The 20,568-nt window shown below is 41.9% G+C and overlaps 1 protein-coding gene across 2 annotated transcripts in view; it reads left to right on the top strand.

Annotated features, from left to right (window-relative positions):
- Positions 1–20,568, top strand: part of SLC17A8 (solute carrier family 17 member 8) — a 58,143-nt gene that overhangs the window by 13,284 nt on the left and 24,291 nt on the right. Inside the window, exons 1-2 of one of the 2 annotated variants that reach the window (XM_074375241.1) lie at positions 6,855–14,349; positions 15,789–16,041. In XM_074375241.1, the coding sequence (XP_074231342.1) occupies positions 15,928–16,041 (114 nt within the window). In that variant the 5' untranslated portion in view covers positions 6,855–14,349; positions 15,789–15,927. Of the gene's footprint in view, positions 1–6,854; positions 14,350–15,788; positions 16,042–20,568 lie in introns of those variants that run through there. The other variant, XM_010962778.3, reaches the window with a different exon arrangement.

Genomic DNA, 20,568 nt, shown 5'->3' with positions numbered 1-20,568 from the left:
CCAATTTATATGGTTATGCTTTGAGCTGAAATAATTTTTAAGATTTTTCACTTCATTTTTCACTATACACAAAGATTAGGTATTTGCATATTATGTGGCTTATAAACTATATTAAGTGGTTCTTGATTGTGTAGATTTCAAAAAGAAGGAAACTACAATAGTTTGAAGAAAGTAACTGAAAACATTTGTATTCTTTAAAGCAGAAAATCTTACATGATTCAGTAACTGGGAAAGTGTTAAGTATTATCATTGAATGTTTTTGCCAAACCAAAAAATAGATCTTTTTTTAAAAAAGTAAGATATATTTTTATTGGAAGAATTTGCCATAAATGAATGAATTGATGACATTTTAATTTATGATTTTTTTATAGACAATAGTAAATGCCTTCCTAGTTTTTGTAGATTAATTAATAAGCAGTCCTTATGTGCAAGGTAAAATGACTCCATTAATCTCTCTGATAAATAAATGTGCAAACACCCTTGATAAGACTTTTATGATTATTTATAATCCTGATGAGTGAAAATGCCATCTGGCATCTCCTTTAAAATTTTCTACCTATATTTTCTCTGAAATTTAAGAGAAATTTTTAATTTCTTAAACTAGCATTTAAAGGACTATCTCTAGGCACACTGAAATTGATTTCATTTCTTGTGTTTTATAACGCAGAGGTTCCGCTCCTGTCAGTATTAAATTTCCCTTTGTATCACTCTTGATGAGCTTAGCAAGAGGAGTGGGTTGGGCATCTTATTAATTTAGTAATTAAAAACAAAAAGGTTTCCATCAGAACTACACTGAATGATCATGTATAGACAAAAACCCACCTCAGTGACAGTAGGAAAACATAGGAAATGATTACAATAACCTTTTCTTTTAAGAATATTTTATCCTTCTGTCAAGCACTCCCAGGTAACATCTTATCATGGTAGCATTCGTTTGATTAGAAATGCAAAAGAGGGCACAGTGGCTTAATTGGCATATTCAAGTGATGACAAAGGAATCCGACAAAGTCAGAAATAAAAACCATGACTTTGGACCATAGTCGTCACTATCATCACCAAACTCTGTGCCTTCATTTAGAAAATACTCGAAAAAAAGGACTTAGGAGTGTTCTTTTCCAATTTAGATTGCTTTCTAAAAATTAATCCCTTTTTCAATAAGGGACTTACCCTGAGTGCTGGTTTTACTGTGTTTGATTGGATGAGCCACTGGAAGAGGCTTTCATTTAACCAGATTGGTTTGCTTAGGGATATAACAAAATTAGTAACTGTCAAGTTATGCGACCTCAACTCAGAATTGAGCTATGGGTCTAGGACTCTGAACAGTTTCCTCAGAATTGCATCATGGAACAATTAAAAAACAAACAAACAAACAAAATCTCCAACAACATCTACCACATTTCTGGGGATAGAGATTACACTAAATGCATCCTAGATGTTTTGTCGCCATAATTGTAGAATGGCTTTAGAATAAATAAAGCCAAACTCAGACCTCTTCTTTTAGTAATCCCTAGACAGAAATTATAGGCAAAGGAAGAAAAAAAAAGCCTAATTAACCAGAGATCTAAGTTGATCCTCAGCTCTAGTGGTCTCCGAGGAGAGCTCCAGGATTAGGGCTCCTCCAGCAAAAACAGCTCTGCCATGCACTTGGTGTTAACTTCAGAGTCTCTAGGATAATTATAAAGTAGCTTCCCCAAAGCCTTTCCTCCCCTCGTTGATTTTTACATAAAACTAGTTGACAGAATCCAGGAAAGAAAGGAAAGAAAGGAAGAAAGAAAGGAAGAAAGAAAGAAAGAAAGAGAGAAAGAAGGAGAGAAAGAAAGAAAGAAAGAGAAAGAAAGAGGAAGAAAGAGAGGAAGAAAGAGAGGAAGATAGAGAGGAAGATAGGAAGGAAGGAAGGAAGGAAGGAAGGAAGGAAGGAAGGAAGGAAGGAAGGAAGGAAGGAAGGAACTGTTTTCTGTTTTGTAAGGGGCAGGAACACTGGGAAGTGAGAAACCCCACTTCATAATTTAGCAATCAGTATAAGTCATAGATGTCTAATAATGTTTGAGACTGAGATCGTCATCTAAATGGAATTTTTGAGATGCTTTTTAGTCAGAGTGTTCCTCATGGTCAGGGGAGTGGCAAATGCACAGGGAAGCATCTGAAGTTCGCACATGGGGCTGATTGCAGTCAGGCGTTATTAGTCTTCTTGGAGAACAGCCATTGAAAAGAAGCAGCTGAACAGTTAATCAGTTAAAGGTACAATGATATTTTAGAAGTATAGGAAGAAAGATGATGCATTATTGTTCCAGTATTGTTCCAGTACTGGAACAGATGACATAGACGGTGTTACACTTGGAAGTTAATGTCCAAGAATTGATATAGAGATTTGTTAAACTTAAATGACAATATGAATGTCCTCTAATTACTTATGTGTAATAAATGATAATAACAAATATTTAGTATGTTTCAGGTACTGTAAAATTATTTAATTCTATTAACAATCCAATGAGGTGGGGTCGATTTTACAGATGAAAAAACTGAGGCATAGAGAGGTTAGGTAAATCGCCCAAGGTCACACAGCTTGTAAGTAGCAAAGCTGGTTTTCAGATCAGACATTCTCTGCCCACCATTCTTAATCATTGCACTATGCTACCATTCTAATCAAGTCTCTGTTCTTCTTACTTGCTGTCTTGAAATCTAATCACTTATTTAGGTTTTTGGAGTTACTTGGGCTGCAATGTAGCCAGCAACCTCTGCCTCTTAAGGCAAGTATGGGCTTTTATCCTAATCAGTTGTCATATGGGAGACTTTCTTCAAGGGATACTGAGGGTGAGTCTGGTCTCTTTATAAGTATTCATATCTCCCCTTTAAAGAGATGGTACCAATCCCCGTACTATGTCCATCCTCAGCATTCAGCAGTTGTGTACAGAACATAGGTCCCAGATATGCACTGTCTGCTCCATTGACAAAAGCAGGTGTGTGAGAATGGGCTCTGAGATCAGGTGGCCCTGGGTTCCAACTGCTGTGACATTATTTAAGACCTCAGGCAACTTGGCTCCACTCCTTGTAGTCAGGGTGATTCTATTAAAACAAAGTCAGATCACATCTCTCCCCTTTTCAAAACCTCCCTACAGTTTTTCATCTCACTCAGAGTTGAAGCCAGTGTCCTTTCAATGGCCTCAAGGCCCCACATAATCCACAGGACCTTGAGAAGTCTCTCTGACTTCATCTCTGACCTTCATTTCCTGCCTCGCCCCACTCCAGCCACACCCTGCTCTTATTAGAGCTCCCTGGACCCACTCCTGTGCCAGCTTTTGCACCCTGAAAGTTTTTTTCCCAAATAGCCTGATGGCTCATCCCCATACTTTCTTCAAGTCTCTTTAAAGGTCACCTTCCCAGGGAGGACTTTCTGGACCATCCTATTTAAAGATAAAGCTCACCTTCCCTCCTCCTCCCACCCACTCCACAACCCTCTTCCCTGGTTTATTTTACTCCACCTCTATCTTAGGTAGGGTTCCTTAAAAGCAGAGCCTGAGTCAGGATTTGGATGAGCCTAGGATGTGATTTATTGAGGGGGAGCTCTCCCTGAAAAAATTGGAAGGGAGGGAGTAAAGCAGGATAGGAAAGGAGAAAACTGAGCAAGGATGTGATCTCGGGTAATGCACAGGGACCAGGTCACAGTGGGAAGCTGTGGGTTGTCCCACTGAGCAAGGGGATCAGCCTTCTGTGTCTTTGCATCAGTCAGTCATTGACCGTGGGCTGCCCTAGCAGGGATGGAGGTTTATAATGGAGCCCATGTAGCAGTGGGGAATTCTCCTAAGAAGGGAGCAGTTGCAAGCTGTTAGCCTCTCTGGAAGTGTGCTGGCCTGAGAAAAAGGACCTGGGGAGTACATTACATCCCACTCATTGCACCACTCAGATCCACTTGCTTCTCACATTCAGTTCATTCCAAGTGAACAGCTTCTCCAAGACTCCGTGGTCATACTTCCTGAGGAACCTTCAAGAGAAGAGTTGGTGGGATGAACTCCAGCTCCCACTGCTCTGGCTGGTCCCTCCTCTCCACCCATTCTCGATTCCCCTCACTTCTGTTATCTTGCCTGGTGGGCTGATCCAGACTTCAATCCCTGAGGAGTCTAAACCCTCGGTTAACATACCCTTATAGTTATGGTTGCTGTACTTCTGTTAAACTAGACAAGGCAGTATCAGGAAAAGTCGTAGTGAATCACCTGAGTGCCTGACATAGGTCTTCCTCCTCCTGCGATGAAGCAGCAGTCCTAAATCATCCTGAGCATCAGGACCAATTTCTCTCGCCAGCGTGGTGACCCCTGGCCTTCCCTCTTGGTCTTGGCTTGAAGATCCCAACATGACCGAGCAGCAGTGATAGCCTTATATTTATCGGGATTTCTTTGTATTTCCGAGTGGAAGAATTCTTCCTTGGGAATCAGGACTTCTAGGCCAACAGAGCCTGAAGTTGAGGAGATGAGGCAGTCCTCATCTGGGTTCCTGGGAATGATGGTGAGTGGGGCCACTCCTACTTCCACTCCTCGTTTCTCAGACCCAGGTATTGTACCTGCTGGGGGAAAAGCACCATATGATAACTGTTGGTTTATGGAATATACTGCATCTGGAAGGTAGCACTCTATCCTCACAGAGATTTATCTCTAAGCTGATGCCTCAGCTGCTTCTTCAAGAGGTTTTCTCAGCTCTGGTCGGCTTCCAGCTTCTGGAAGGTGCAGTGCATGCTAGACCAGAGGATCCCATTATCATGTGCCCACTGCTGTACCTCCTTTGCCATAAACTGGGTGGGTATCTTGGTCTTACGTGATGTTATGTGGGATCCCATTTTGGCTAACCAAGATGCTGTGAATCCTTGGATAGTGATGCTGACCAAGGCTTGCAGCCTGAAAAGACAAACTCATACGTGGAATATATGTCAACCCCAATCAGGATGAATTGCCACTCTTTGCAGGATGAAAGGAGTCAGATACAAACAATTTGCCTGGTTTTTCTCCTCAGCGATTGTGCTACGTCAGGGGCTCAGCACTGGTTTTGTTGCCGACAGCAATGGTAGCTACAGCAGTCTTGGTGAGTGGGACCCCGAGCTTAGACTACATCTGTTACCATGGTTGCTTCAGGAGTCCACTGTTCTAGAACTGGGTGGCCGGGAACAGAAGCTGGCTAACACCAACCAGCCAAGTCAGCCTGTCCATTGGCTGCTTAGTGCCTCTTCCACATGGAAGCTGTCTGGCATGTGTTCACACACAGCGTGAAGGTCCGGCACTTCGTGTCCACTCTCATAGGTTCTCCTGCCCGTCTGGCAGTTCCTGTGAGTCCAATCCCTCCCCTGCCATTCTGACTTTGTTTCCCTTATTGCTGATCTTTAAGTGCTGCCTCTGGCCTCTGCTACTCCAGGATTCTGTCATTTCAACTGCCACTAGGGAGCCCAGTTCTGGAACAGCACCTCCTACTGTCGGATCCAACCTGCAGATGACAGCCACTGCTGAGCATCTCCGTGGTGTGGGTGGCCTGTCACTGCTACATTCCTCATTGCCTTGGTAAAGGCAGTATCCCTCAGGCCCCTGAAGGAGATGGTGAGCTTGTGGGTTTTCTGGTCTTACATAGCAAATCCACTATAGCATGTCCACTTCTTCGAGCATTTTGATACCTTTCTCTATAATCTACCGTGATAGCTCTGGCATTTCTCATAAAAAACAAAAACAGTTTAAAAAGTCCTATGTATTGAAGAGCATGATCAACATAAAAAATGTCATGAATTTTTATATTTCAAATAACAGACATCAAAGTTTTAGCTACAGGAACAGAAGATAACCAATTTAATTCTCACTAGTGCATCTCTATGGACAAATTAAATTCTGTAGTCATTATAACAGGCATTAAAAGATGAAATAGGCCTATAATATAGACAACGAAGGAAAGGAGAGGAAGTGGACCCCTAGACCCAAGGGAGAACACTCTTGTGATCTCGGGTATTCTCTGTTCAAAATAAATACGAATGGCAAGAGGAATGATGTTGGCCATGTCTATTAAACCATGACCTGACTTTGCCCAGTCCCCATCTTCAGGGTCTCATTCAAAAGGGGAAGTCACTGATGGTCAAATCCACTTCAAAGATGTGCTCTGCTTAATTACTGAACCACAAGAAACTCTCATTTTTTTAAAAAGTCATAGTGGCCATAATCTCTGACCACAATGCAATAATTACTAGAAACTAGTACACAATTTTTTTTAAGTCATCAGTCTCCTCCTCTTGGCATCTCTTACTTTGTCTAAGCTTCTGAGAGCCACATTAGCAGCTCATTAGAATCACTTTCTTGTTTTTTGCCAGGATGGTGAATCCTGTGTCATGGGATAGTCCCTCTGTTTTATTTCCCTAGGGCTGCTATAACAAAATATCACAAACTGGGTGGCTTAAATTTATTTATTCTCTCACAATTCTGGAAGCCAGAAGTCCAAAATCAAGCCATCAGCATGGCCGTGCTCTCCCTAAAGGCTTTGAAAGAGGATACATCTTTGCCTCTTCCTTGCTTCTGGTGGTTGCTGGTAAATCCTTAGCATTCCTTGGTGTTCCTTGGCTTGTTGACACATCACTTCAGTCTCTACCTCTGTTGTCACATGGCCTTCTCCTCCTGAGTTTCTGTGTTTATGTGCTCAATTCCCTTCTTTTTATAGGGACACCAGTCATTGGATTAGGGTGGTCCAAGTAAGAAGAGGAGGGACATCTATCTTCCAACAAGAAGAATGGCTCTTCTGCAGGTCCAGAGGCATTTAGGGCAGAGGTTCAAGTGCATCTGTCCTCTAACCCAGCACTCAGGTATCCTTCCATCCCAGCTCTCAGGGTACCATTTCTTTCTATTTTTAAATTTTTTGTGGAGGTACGAAGGATTGAACCCAGGACCTTGTGCATGCAAAGCATGTGCTCTACCACTGAGCTACACCTGCCACACTCAGGGTACCATTTCTTAACAGGATCTGGACTTTGGTGTAAGAGACCTACCCAGGCTCAGAATTCTACCTTCTTCGGAATTCTGCTGTTTCATTTTTTTAAACTCAGCTTTTGTTTTGGAATAATTTTAGAAAAGTTACAAAGATAGTACAGAGATTTTCTATATTCTCCTAATTTGGTTTCCCCTAATGTTAACATCTTAACATTGTTATTGTACGTTTGTCAAAACTAAGACACCAACATTGGTACATTACTAATTAAACTCTAACACTTCATTAAGATTTCATTAGTTTTTCCATTAATATCTTTTTTCCTGTTCCTGAATCCAATCCAGGATACCACATTGCCCTGGTCATCGTGTCTCCTTGGTCTCCTCTGATCTGTGACAGTTTCTCAGCCTTTTCTTGTTTTTCATGACTTGGACAGTTTTGAGGAATACTGGTTGGGTATTTTGCAGACTGTTCCTCATTTTGAGTTGTCTGAATTTTCTCGTGATTAGACTAGGATTGTGAGCTTTTAGAAAGAACACCACAGAGGTGAAATGCCTTTCTCGTCACATCATATCAGGGGGTTAACCTTGATTGCTTGGTTAAGGAAGTGTTTGCCCCATCTCTCCACTTTCCGTACTCTGTTCTTTGGAAGCAAGTCACTAAGTGCAGCCCACACCAGAGGGGATTCTGCCATCTTTACAGTGAAGTCTTGTGCCTGATCTTTAGTTCTATCTGCCCTCCAACTGCAGGAGGTGAGGGTCTCTTTAAATGGTGACAAGGAAGCAACTGACACTCACATGCTTTCTTTTATTGGTGATTGACTGGTCAAATCCTGTCATTTTCTCTCTTCAAAGCATCAGTGGCATTTAACAATAGCCACTCAACTCCTTGTAGAAACTGCTGTTTCTCCCAAACCTCCCAAATACCAGTGATATTGCATGGACCACTGCATCCGCTTGCACCTGTATCCCAGCCCTGTTTACCACAGCTGAAAATCTTAGCATTTGCCCTGGTACTGCATACAGGGAACTATCAACACTCACCTACCACCAGTGTTGCGGTCCTCATTGCCAGCCAGCTTGTGAGTAATCAGACTCCAAGATCTCGTTATTAGGGTCTGCTTCCTGAGGTCTCCATCTCAGAGGTCTGTCCAAGCAGTAGGGCATAGGACCCTTTAGCTTTTAGTCCCTTAGCCTCTCTCTTCTAACCACCTCTCATTTTCTTCTAGTCTGGCAGTAGATTTCTTTATCTAGGGTTTATTTTCTCTCTTTCTCCAACTTCCCCCAAATGTCTTTACAATAACCAAATTCTCTAAATGCTTCTTAAAGTTTAATACAAGGGCCATAGACTCAATGCCTACAGAGTGAGGCTGGCCATATTGTATTTTCTGACAGACACATTTTTTGTTCTTTTTTTTTCATTCTTATTTTTTATTGAACTGTAGTTGATTTACAATGTTAGTGTCAGGTATAGTAAAGCAATTCAGATATATATATATATTTATATAGTCATACCCTGCTTCACTACAGCTCACCACAAGAAACTGAATATAGTTCCTTGTGCTATACAGTAGGTACTTACTGTTTATTTATCTCATGTATAGTAATGTATATTCATAATTCCGAACTCCCAATTTATCCCTCCCCACCATTTTCCCCCCGGTAACCTTTGTTTTCTATGTCTGTGAGTCTATTTCTGGCTTGTAAATAAAATTTGTATTTTTTTGGTTTCACATATAAGTGATACCATATGATATTTGTCTTTTTCTGACAAAGACACACTTCAGATGTCAGCACACAGATATTGTCTCCATGTCCACAAAAAAATATGGCATCATTCAAAGTTCTTAGTTGGAATCAACAGAATCCACTCTAGCTAAAGTGGAGTGAAATTTAGTAAAGCACATTAGTAAGCTTTCAGACTTCCTGGGAGGACCAGATCTGGATGCTCCATCTGCAATAAAAAGGCAGCAGAGAACATATTGTATCATACTGCTAAACTATTCTAGATAAAACACAGCCACCACCAATACTTACCTCTAAGTACTGATTATAGTCCAGAATTCTGCCACAGCAGTGACAGAGGAACCAGCTGCTTCCACCACTGCATTTGCCACATTTTCTTTGCCATTGTCCCTGCATACTGCAGCCTCCTCTTGTTGCTTCCTTCAGCATCTAATCTCACTCATGTGCTTCTGATTCTGCAGAATCCACATCACATGCCAACATCATAGCTACAAAAGAGCATAGGAAAGGTAGTTTTCTCTGCTGGTAAGGCCCGACTCAAAACACCAAGAGGCAGTTCAGACTTTGGGCAGCTGAAAATGATGGTTATCCAATACGTATGCTTGTTTCCAGTCTGATTTTTATTTTTCTACTTCTTATAGAGATATGGGTACAAAATATATTTTCCTTTCTTCTTACCTATAACTAAGAAAAGAAACAACACTAGCTTAATGTTAAATGACAACTGAGCTCAGTGCTGGGGTGACATTAGGGAGTGATGGGGACTGCATTAAACAGGAGAGCTAATTGTAGCCATGAGAGAATGTGGACCTAATAATACCAGATTTTCAGAGTTTTCAAAATAAGCCAGAAATCCAAGTGTTTTTGGTTTTTGTTGCTGTTGTTTGTTTGTTTTTGGAACACTCTCCTGGTTTTTAAATTCTGACAGTTAATCCAAATTCAAAAAAAAAAAACAAACCATATACACATTATAGCACATAAACAAAACAAGTCCATGGGCCAGATGTGGCCATTGGGCTGTTGGTTTGCCACTGTAGCTTAGGCTATTGGAATTAAAAAAGCCATAGAGATTAAGACTTTTTGTCCTACCGTCTATCTTTTAAAAAATTTTATTTATTCATTTTTAGACAACTTTCAGTATTACTTTCCATTTACAGTTATTACAGAATATTTGCTGTAGCCCCCATGTTGTACAATACATCCTGGAGCCTATCTTACACCCAGTAGCTTGTACCTCCCACGCCGCCACCTCTATATTGCCCCTCCCTCCTTCTGTCCATCTTATCACTCTCTGTGTAAGTGCCTGTTAGCCCCACCGGCCCTCCAGCCAGCCAAGGGGGCTTGTCTTCCCTGTGTTGGACCCCAGGACTGGGGCGCCCAATATGTGGCTTGAACTGCTCACTCCCAGAGTGGATCTCTTTCTGTGTAACCTCCCTTTTCCTCTGAGTCCCATCCCTGGGGTACAGGTCCCGACCTGATCTCTCCTCTTCCCCTCCTACCCAATTCTGTGTGGATCTTTCTTGCAGCCTTGGTTGTACAAGAGTCTTTCTGCCCATTTCCAGTTAGTTTTCAGTGAGAACTGTCCCACATGTAGGTCTATTTTTGATGTGTTCGTGGGGGGAGGTGAGGTCCACTTCCTCCAACACCACCATCTTTATCTCCTTCTTACCATTTTCTGACCAGGTAATGAGCACTGACTCTCTGCTTTTATGAGTGGACAGGAAAGGGTGAAATTCCAGGAGGAAGACAAAAACAGCAGAGGTTAACACTTCAAAATCTGTGAAACAATTCTGAGTACGAGGGTACTTGGTTCCCGAATTTATGAGTTTATAGCCTCCTGGAAGAGAAGTAACACAAAAACAGGTATTGTGAGATTACTGGCTGGGTGGGAGTTGATCAGGTACATTTTATTGAGATCCTTTAGATAGGAGCATTGAAAGCCACACTGATGAGATCCTATTTCAAATCCCAACCTAGCTCTAGGAGTCAGACTTTAAGTACCCCCTCCCTTCTTTAGAAGTTCCTACTATTGATTATTTATCAAGAATTTTATCAACTTTATCTTATTTAGTGCTCAAATTAATTCTATCCCCCATTCAGGAAACTACGGCTCAGAGAGGTTAAGTAACTTTCTGAAGGTCACACAGCTAATAAATACCAGATTCAGCATTGGACCTGGGACTGCCTGACTCCAGAGCATATTCTCTTAATTCTTCTTCAATATTGCTTCTCTAGAACCTTTTAAAAATGTTGATTTAGGTGAAGCACTTAATATTTTTAAGGTGCTTTCTGATTAATTCCTGTGGCATATTGATAGGAGCAACCTTGATATTAAATCTGGGTTATGTTTTTACTTCCCCCATTGAAGCTGGGTGACTCTTGGGCTAGTGTTTTTTTGTTTTTTTGTTTGTTTGTTTGTTTGTTTTAGTTATTACGAGTTTGGTCTCCTGAGCTGTAAGATGAGGATAAATCCTACTTCTCAAGACTGCTTTGAGGAGATATCCACATTTATATCTATATTTCCTTATCTATATATATCTATATAATCTCATGGAGTGACTGCAGTGTAGAAGGTAGTCAATATCCTTCAGCTTTCTTCCTTCTTCCATTAGAATAGCAACTCCATAATTATGTAAAATACAATCTGAGGTGAATGAGATCCTTTGGAAGGCAAATTAAAATACTATATTAGTCTGTTAGTGTTGCCAAAACAACGTACCACAGACTGGGTAGCTTAACCACAGAAACTTGGAGCTGGAAGTCCAAGATCAATCTCCTTGGCTTGCAGATGGCCACCTTCTCCCTGTGTCCTTACGTGGCTTTTTCTCTGGTGACATGCACTCCTGGCATCTCTGTGTGGCCAAATTTCCTCCTGTTGACTATACATCAATAAATTTGAAAAAAACCCAAAACCCAAAAAAATTTCAGAAAAAACAAAACAAATTTCCTCCTTTTGTGACACCAGTCATATTATATTAGGCCCTACCTGTATGACCTCATTTAATGTTAATTACCTTTTTAAAAGGCCCTGTCTCCAAATTCAGTCACTTCTGAGGTACTGGGGGTTAGGACTTCAATGTATGAATGGGGGGCAGTGGAGACACATAATAAATGCTTAGCATAAGAGTAAATAAGTTTCAAAAAGTCATAAAATCATCGGCAGTTCTGCTTACTTTATGCTCCATATATCAAGCTTGTTACCTGCAAAACCAAACCAAACCAAACCTTCTCCATAATTACTGGGAACATGTGAATTGTAAATATAGTTCTGTAAGTGTTTAAAGGCCAGTTAGCATAGCTTAAGCAATTAGACTCCACGGGCTGGGTGTTTACTGGACAGCTGGCGCATACTTATCTAGTATATAAAGAGGCAGCAGACTGCAGCTATCTGGATTTGGAGAATCCAGTGATGGATGTCACCCTGGGAAGAAGGAAGAGTCTCTGATCCAAAAGACCAACTGCAGGCAAACACCAAAAGAAAACCAAATATGATAAGCAGCTCTTAGGGATGATTAAAGTCTTCCACTTCTTAAGGAAGGAGTTGTTTTTCTCACTTATCCTTATAACCCCAATCACGCTTTTTTTTTTTTTAAATAACTTGTTTCTAGGCAAGAATGAACAGATACTTATCTTTGTCTGTAAGCGCTTCAAGTCCGAAGTGGTACCTGAAATGGATCCATCAATCTCATTCAGTTAACTAGGGATTCATGTGTCCAGGCACCAGGCTGAGCCCTGGGAATAAAGATGAGGGAGAAATGGCTCCTGCCCTCAACATGCTCACCGTCTATTGGAGAGGCCTTCATTCATTCATGTTCTGAAGTCAACAAATATTTACTCCACACTCACTATGCTGATGGAAACAAATGAGTATCTCAGTGTGACAGGTGCGGTAATAGAGGAATGTATAAAAGGCTTAGGAAGCATCAGGGATGGTGCAGGCCGTAACACCAGACCAGTGCCTACTCATTTATTGCTGGTCATGTTTTCCTCTTGGTAGAGTAGGTTCATTTCATCTTAACAACAACTCTGTGAGATAAATATTATATTCATTTTACAGGTGAGGATATGTGAGATTCAGAAAGGCCAAGCTACTTGCCCAAAGTCACACAGCTAGTACGTATGTGGCAGAGCTGGCGAGCAAACTCGCGTTAGCTGACAGCCGTGGATCCTGGTTTATTTCATCAGATGGGGTGAGGTGGTTTGGTATCTTCTTCTCCGAGCAGCTTGGCTATACAAGTCATATCCCACCATTTTACTGGTTTTTAAAGTGAATTAAATATAACTCTGAGCCCCCAGACTGGTGGAAGTGATTTCAGTTGATATAGGGGCACCCCTCCTGCCACACCCAGGTTGTGCAAGGACTCACAAATGACTCAGGAGTTTCCTCTGGTGGTTGATCCATGTTTGTTCCTGGTTCCTTGGTCACATGAAGTCTTGTGACTCAGCTGCCACTTCAGGCAAGAGAAACTGACACCCATGCCCTGGGCCTCCTCTCTACAACTCCTCACTTCCTGTCTCCAACTGGGGAAGGCACTATAAGAGGCGGCTTCAGGTCAAGTCAGCTGTAGGTCCTGCTGCTTGGGGAGCCCGCACCTCCTTCCTTGGAGGATATATTTCCCGTTATCCCTACTCTTCCCTTGTCTCCATCCGCCCACGCCCATGCTGCTGGGTGCTCCCTTTGGAAACTCAGGACATCCCAGATGGCACCTTGCATGCAGAGGGTGTCTGTGTTGACTCAGGTCCTCTGAGAAGCAGACACCAAAATAGGAATAGATGCATAAGAGATTTACTGAGTGAAAAGGGGCAAGAGCTACAGGAGGCTGGAGGAGTATTCAGACCCCCATGCTATCTGTGTGGGAGAGAGAAGGAAGAAGGTTTCTTTAAGAAGAGTCTTGGACTCCACCACAGTGCTGGGAAGCATTGGCAAGGCCAGTGGGGAGTCCTGGAGCCAGTTGCCTGTCAGAGGAGTCCTGCATCTTGCAGGAAAGAGCCTGCCTTATATCCCTGCTGTGTTCAGTGCTTGTGGCAAGCAGCCTGTGAGAAATGGGATCCTCGAGCCAAAGCCCTAGTGCACTCAGAGCACCACAGCTGGATCAGCCTTCAATTAAGCTCCTCAAGACCCCATGGGGCCTGATAATGTTTGTCTGTGTTACTCTTTATCCAAATCATTTGCATGCACAGAGAGATGCTAAGTTTATAACTTGCAACAATTTTATTAATAGTAATAATAGTGCTCACCATTTATTAATAGAAAGCTTTTTTATGTACCAGGCACTGCACTAAATATCACACATCATATCATTTAAAATAATCCTATGGACTGCTATGATCGTTAGCCCATTTTAGAGATAGGGATTCTTGTGGTTTGAATTGTGTTCCCCCCAAATTCGTGTGATGAAGTCCTAACCCCCAGTATCTCAGAACATGACTGTAATTGGAATTAGGGTCTTTAAAGAGATAATTAGGTTAAAATGAGGTCATTAGGTTGGACCATAATCTACATAACTGGTTTCCCTTTAAGAAAAGGAAATTTGGATGCAGAGATACACAAAGGGAAGAAGACGTGAAGACCCAAGGAGAAAATAACCATCTACAAGCCAAGGAGAGAGGTCTCAAAAGGAACTAACCCTGCCAACGCCTTAATCTTGGACTTCAGGCCTCTAGAACTGTGAGAAGATAAATTTCTGTTGTTTAAACCGCTCAGTCTGTGGTACTTTGATATGACAGCTCTGGCAAACTGATACCAGAATATTGTGGCTTAGAGTGGTCGAGTAACTTAGCCAAAGTCACAAAGCTAGTCACATGTGGAAAACAGCATTCCAGAGCCCATTCTTGGAAATATTCTGTACTGGGTGGTCCACAGTGGCTGGGCAAGGGCTCAGAGTAACAGAATGTGGATGACAAAGTGACTGAGGAAGATCATTGAGACAGAACACAGCCTGGTGAGCTGGGAACCTTATGTGAAAGGGAACCTGACACCAGAAATTGACAAACGTTGTAAACTGACTATACTTCAATTAAAAAAAGAACTTTTAATTATTATATTAAAAAATAAAACAGGAAAGGGAACCTGTTTGGCCAGCCAGGAGGAAGGCTTTACATCTCGCCTCTACCCTCTACTGGCTGGGTGTTCTTGGCCAATTCACTCTTGCCTTCTGAACTACAGTTATATTCTGTGGAATTATTAGAATTCCTGTCTTACTGAGCTGTTCTAGCCATCTAATAAGGTCATTATACGAAAGTGCATGGAGAGGGAAGGGCAGAGGGGAAGAAATGAACTTGCTTTATATAAATATTAGTGTAGTTGTTATACATTATCCCTGTTTTAGTGAGTGCTAATAATGCTGGTATAATGATGTTGTCAGTATTAGAGCATCAGTTTTCCAAGCTTGATTCAAATGATGTATTTTTTGATGCCAGAAATTCATGGAGATCACTGGGGCTGCACATTGTAAATAGCCCTATGATCCAAATAACTCTTAGACCTCAATATAAATGTCAACAAATGACATTAATGCTCAGCCTACAGAAATGGACTCATTAAATGGTTATGAGGATTAATGTAATAAAAATGCCTGGCATATATTGAGTTCTCACATGTGTCAAATTCTGTTCTAAATGATCTAAACAAAATAATTACTTGTGACAATCCAAAGAACAACTCCATGAAGAAGAAACTGTTACTATAATTCCTAGGTTACAGATGAAGAAACTGAAGCCCAGAGAGGTTAACTAGGCCAAATTCACACAGCTAAGTAAGTGGAAGAGTAAATATTCAAACTAAGGCACACTGGTTCCTAGATTAGATGTGGATTGGAGAAGAAATGCATCCAGGATGGCACTACCTACCTCATATGGTTGTTATGAAATTAAAATAACCTAATGCCTATAAAGGTGCAACCCAATAGCCACAATATTAGTAATTTTAGCCATTATAATTTATTTTAGTAATAATGATGAAGATAATAATAACAAAAAATGCAGGCTGCACCCTACTTTAGGTCTCTCTTTTTCTTTCTTCGTACACCTTTTCTTTTTATCTAGTACACATTTTTCCCCCCTGTAATCCTGGTCTTTCTTCTCTACCAATTCCTTTTTTCCCTGTAGAAAAATCGATGGGACCAGTGAGGAGGAAGGAAGCATTGAACTGAATGAAGAAGGAAGGCCAGTGCAGACGTCCAGGCAGAGCCCCCCACTCTGCGACTGCCACTGCTGTGGTGTCCCCAAGCGTTACATCATTGCCATCATGAGCGGGTTAGGATTCTGCATTTCCTTTGGGATTCGGTGCAATCTTGGAGTCGCCATTGTGGAAATGGTCAACAATAGCACCGTGTATGTTGATGGAAAACCAGAAATTCAGGTCAGTCTCTGTCTATGGTGGGAGTTCTTTTGGCCACAGCTGTATTAATGTTTTAAATTCTTAAAATGAAATACATAGGGTTATAAAGGAAACCAATTCTTTTAAAATTGAGATATTAAAATAGTTAAAAATCAATTTGTGGTATAGAAACACATGGGCTTCCTTATAAACACATCAGATGACAAACACTAGCAATATCTCTAATAATGACTGTAATTTTGAAATTTGAAGGGTAAACAATATTTCGTGATAGTGGCAACAACTGTCATGTGATATGAACATGTTTATAATTTCCACTAGTAATAGAGTCACAGGTGCTGGTAATATGACTGGGGTTTGTCACCTACATTCATTATTGCAAGAAATGCTAAATTTTAGTTAGTGGAAATAAAGATTTTTCCCCACCCAAGTTCACTGATCCACAGGAATTCCATCCATGACCCCAGGTTAAGAACTCCTAGTAAAAGAGCAGAGCATAGGGTACACAACACAAGAAGGAGCCAGTAAGTAAAGTGGGGTTAGGTCACAGGGAGCCTGGTAAACCATGTGGGGAGTCACAAGGGGGTTTTAAGCAGAGATGTGGTACAGTCAAATCCATGCTCCAGAATGATCACTGTCCAGCCGGTCATCTCCCAGTGGATGAGGACTGGAGTGAGTAGAAGCAGAAGGCCTGGTTCAAAGGCTCTTGAAGTCATAAGCAAGCATATTCTGATGTGACTTAAATAGTATTGTTTTTATAAATTGCTGGAAAGATAAAATCTGGCTTGTTTCTTAAATGGTAGGCCTAGAGAAGTAGTGAGGTGACTAGAGCAAAAACAAAAATGCATGCCCAGTGGATGCCCACTATCTACATGTTTCACTGTGTTGAACACACACACTGGAGTGACTCATGTGGAAGTCCATCCGGTTGCACAGAGACAACTAATAGTTCTCTGGTCCCTGCTCATATTAGATAAGAGTTTCCCAAACTGCTGTCTGGCAGATCATCATTCTGTAGGCTGTGCTGTGAAGAAGGTGTTGTATGAAATGGGAGCCTTTAGTGTGCTGTGTCCTAGGAGAATCTCCAGAGGGGGCCATTGTGTGTGTGGTCTCCTGGGCTTGACTGCAGAAGGCTTTCTTTCACGTCACACCAATTAGCATTACCTGGTATCGTTCCTGCCAAGAACTGGTTTGGGAAAGTTTGATTTCAATTCATTAAAAAGAAGTCTTTAGTTGGCCTGCAGGCCTTTTCTCTCCTTCTTTCTTTCCTTCCTTCTTCCCTCCCTCCCTCCTTTCCTTCTTCCTTCCTTTCTTTCATGAGAGTATTCTGCCAGAAGGAAAGGGCACTGTGGAGATTCTTCTAACCATTCTCTTTTTGATGCCACAGTTGGATCTTTTCTGAAAGGATATCCTGGTTGTTTATTTTTTGAGGGGGGAGGGAGGGCAGTAGAGATGTGGGGGGCATGCCATGCATTTTTTAAATAAAGAATGATGTATATTAGCAAGGAGTTTTCAGATGTGTTTCACATGCATTCTTGCAGCCTTTTGTGAGCAAGGGCAGCTAATTAAACTTGTCTGCTAAGGCCTGGATCCAACTCAGACGCTGGTTTGCATTTGTTTGTTGCCTGAAAAGATAGGCCTAGGTCAACAGAATTTGCTTTGCGGCATGTAGAAAAGGCACTTCGAAAGGCCTGCGGAACGATGCTGTGTGTGCTCTCCAGTTTCTGCGGTTTTGCCCTCTGGAGTTAAGAGAAGCTGATTAAGATCTAAAAATATGCTTTACATCATGTTCTCTGGTATTATAAAGAAGAACTTAATAGCATTTCAGAAGCTCCAATTTATAGCAGGCCATTTTTCTGCAAAATAGAGCAAAGCTTAGATATCTAAGCATGTTCAACCTGATGACAAAGATTTCACTAACTGTAACAAGAAAGGCTCTCAATGGCTGCTATTTTTGTTTGTTTTATGGGGCGGAAATTAGATATTTTGTGCTGAGATAGTTTGAAGTCCTCATTTTCAACAGAGGGAGAGAAGTAAGCAATATGAACAGGTAGGTTCTGCAAACAAGCAGCATATATTCTACTAGTGGTATAAAGGGAAGTTTCAGTTGATGTGTGAATCATCACTTTAAATTTAATAATTATGAATTTTTAAACACGTGAATTACTTAGAACAGTGTCTGGCATGTGGCAAGCAATAAATGACTGAAGTCTGAGAAGCTTTGAGATTAGTTCTCATTACCCTCAGGAAAAGTCCAAACTCCTTCTCATGAATCAGGAGCCCTGTATGGTTAAGAAGAATTGTCTTTGGAATTGACCAGAGCTGGTTTCAGGCTTGGCTCTGTTGTTTATTAGCTCTGAGACCTTGAGCAAGTTGCCCTTGTGTCCTGGTCAGGGATTGCTGGTGGCCAAGAGTAGAAATGCAGGGAAGCCAGAGCAAGTTAAAAAGAAATTACTGTGGGGTTGTAGGGAGCTCATAAAAGTGAAGGACCGAATGCAATCTGCTGTGTATGTTTGTGGAGTCTGTGTCCTGGACAGGGGGGGACCCAGCCAGAGGTGGGATGGAAATCCAGGCTGTACTCCATCATGGCGAGCGAAGGAGCCAGGAAGGGCAGAGTGGAGCTGGTCCTCACGGGAACTAGGAAGTCCTTAGCTGAGGTCTCCAGCTTGCTTGCTGGGCATGGTTTTCTTGCATCTGCTCCCCTGAGTCTACTCCATTCTCCCAGGTCTCTCCAGGGACTGTTTCTTGTGTGTTTTTGTTTGTGTTTTTGCCCCTTTTTCGTGGCTTCTCACTACCCTCCAGAGCTGAAGTTCCTTGATCCTTTGCCTTGCTGGGGAGCTGACTTCCTTGGCCCTTACTCCAGTGGGACTTGTTTCAGTTCCAGTGTTCAGTGCTGCCTGACTAGAATCTTTGGGTTCAGACTGGAGAGAGAGAGAGAGGCTGGTGGGCTGAGTCCAGCCGGCACCTTGGCCCTCTCTATCCCAGTGTCTGCTTAGCAGAGGAGAGGCCCATGGCGCCAAGGGGAGTGGGGAGAATTATCTTAGAAAATATGTAAGCAGGGAGACAGGAGCTGGAATTTCTAGCAGTTCTCTGCTAACATTCATTGCCCTTCTTGTGAAATGGGAATGAAAGTCCTGCTTGCAGATCAAGTGAGATAATTTGGTACTAATACACTAAATACCTCTATTAGTTTCTGAAGCCTGCTGTAACAAAAATTACCACCAACATGGTGGCTTAAAACATCAGCGACTTAGACTCTCACAGTTCTGGAGACCTGAAGTCCAAAATCGAGGACACCTAGCAAGGCCACACTCCCTCCAAAGGCTTTAGGGGAGAAATCTTCCTCGCCTTTTCCAGCTTCTGGTGGCTCCATGCATTCCGTGGCTGTGGCAGCAGAAATCCAATTTCTTCCTCTGTCTTCATGTGGCCTCCTCCTCTCTGTGCATCTTCTCCTCTTATGTCTCAAATCTCGCCCTGCCTTTCTCTTATAAGGAGGCTTGTCATTGGATTTAGGGCCCAGCTGGATAATCCAGGATAGCTCTTCTCAAGATCCTTGACTTTATCACATCAGCAAAAACCTTTTTCTAAATAAGGCAGCAGTCATACTTTCTGGGGATTTTGTTTGTGTATCTTTTGGGGGCCATTTTTTCAGCCTAATACAGTACCTGACACAGTGCTTGGCTTATAGTGGTGGTTCATGAACGCACAGGTGGGTCACTATGATTCTAACGGGGCTCAAGTGATAATGAAAGTCAGTTCTTGGCAGGCGCAAGTGTTCTTCATGTATCATTTCCCAAAAGGACAGAAGCACCGTCCCCTCTAGGTGTTGTAAAGATTAGAGGAGGAAATATATGGAAAGTGCCTTAAAATGGATCCTCTTCTGCTCTCCATCTCTCCAACTCTGAGTAAACACCAAGGTCCTTATGATGCCTTAAAGAGCCCTTCATCATTTGAACCTCTCTTAATGCCTTTGTCCTCTCCCTCACACGTTACCCTTCAACTGTACTGACATCCTGCTGTTCCTCAAAGGTACATCCTTACCTCAGGGCCTCTGCACTTGCTATTTCTCTGCCTGGAAAGCTTTCTTTTCAAATAATGAATGGCATGACTTACTCCCTTCCTTCCTTCAGAACTTTACTCAAAAATCACCTCCTCAGTGAAGCCTTTCCTGGCTACTTTATCTGAAATTTCACCCTACTTCACCCCTACTAAACACTTCCTGCCCCTTCCCTACTTAATTTTTTTCCTCATCACTGATCGCCATCTAACACGGTATGTACTTGGTTACTTTTTGACATCCCCACTGGCATCTTTGTGGAGACTGTAATTACTGCTCACTGCCTGGAACAATGTGTTGCACACAGTAGCATGAAATAAAAATTTGGTGATCTGTTTTGAATTAGTGATTGTTAGTTCCATTTCACTGTTGAGCTTCAACTTCCTAATCTGAAAAATGGGAACCATAGTACAGAGCGCAGTTCACTGTTACCTGGATTGTGATCTCCTAGAAGGCAAAGACATTTCTTGTTTGAGTCTGTATTTATACTG

Source organism: Camelus bactrianus, chromosome 12 (genome assembly GCF_048773025.1).
Source record: "Camelus bactrianus isolate YW-2024 breed Bactrian camel chromosome 12, ASM4877302v1, whole genome shotgun sequence".
NCBI classification, from domain to species: Eukaryota; Metazoa; Chordata; class Mammalia; order Artiodactyla; family Camelidae; genus Camelus; species Camelus bactrianus.
The sequence above is the reverse complement of the archived record's forward strand: the minus strand, read 5'-3'. Positions and strand labels throughout refer to the sequence as shown.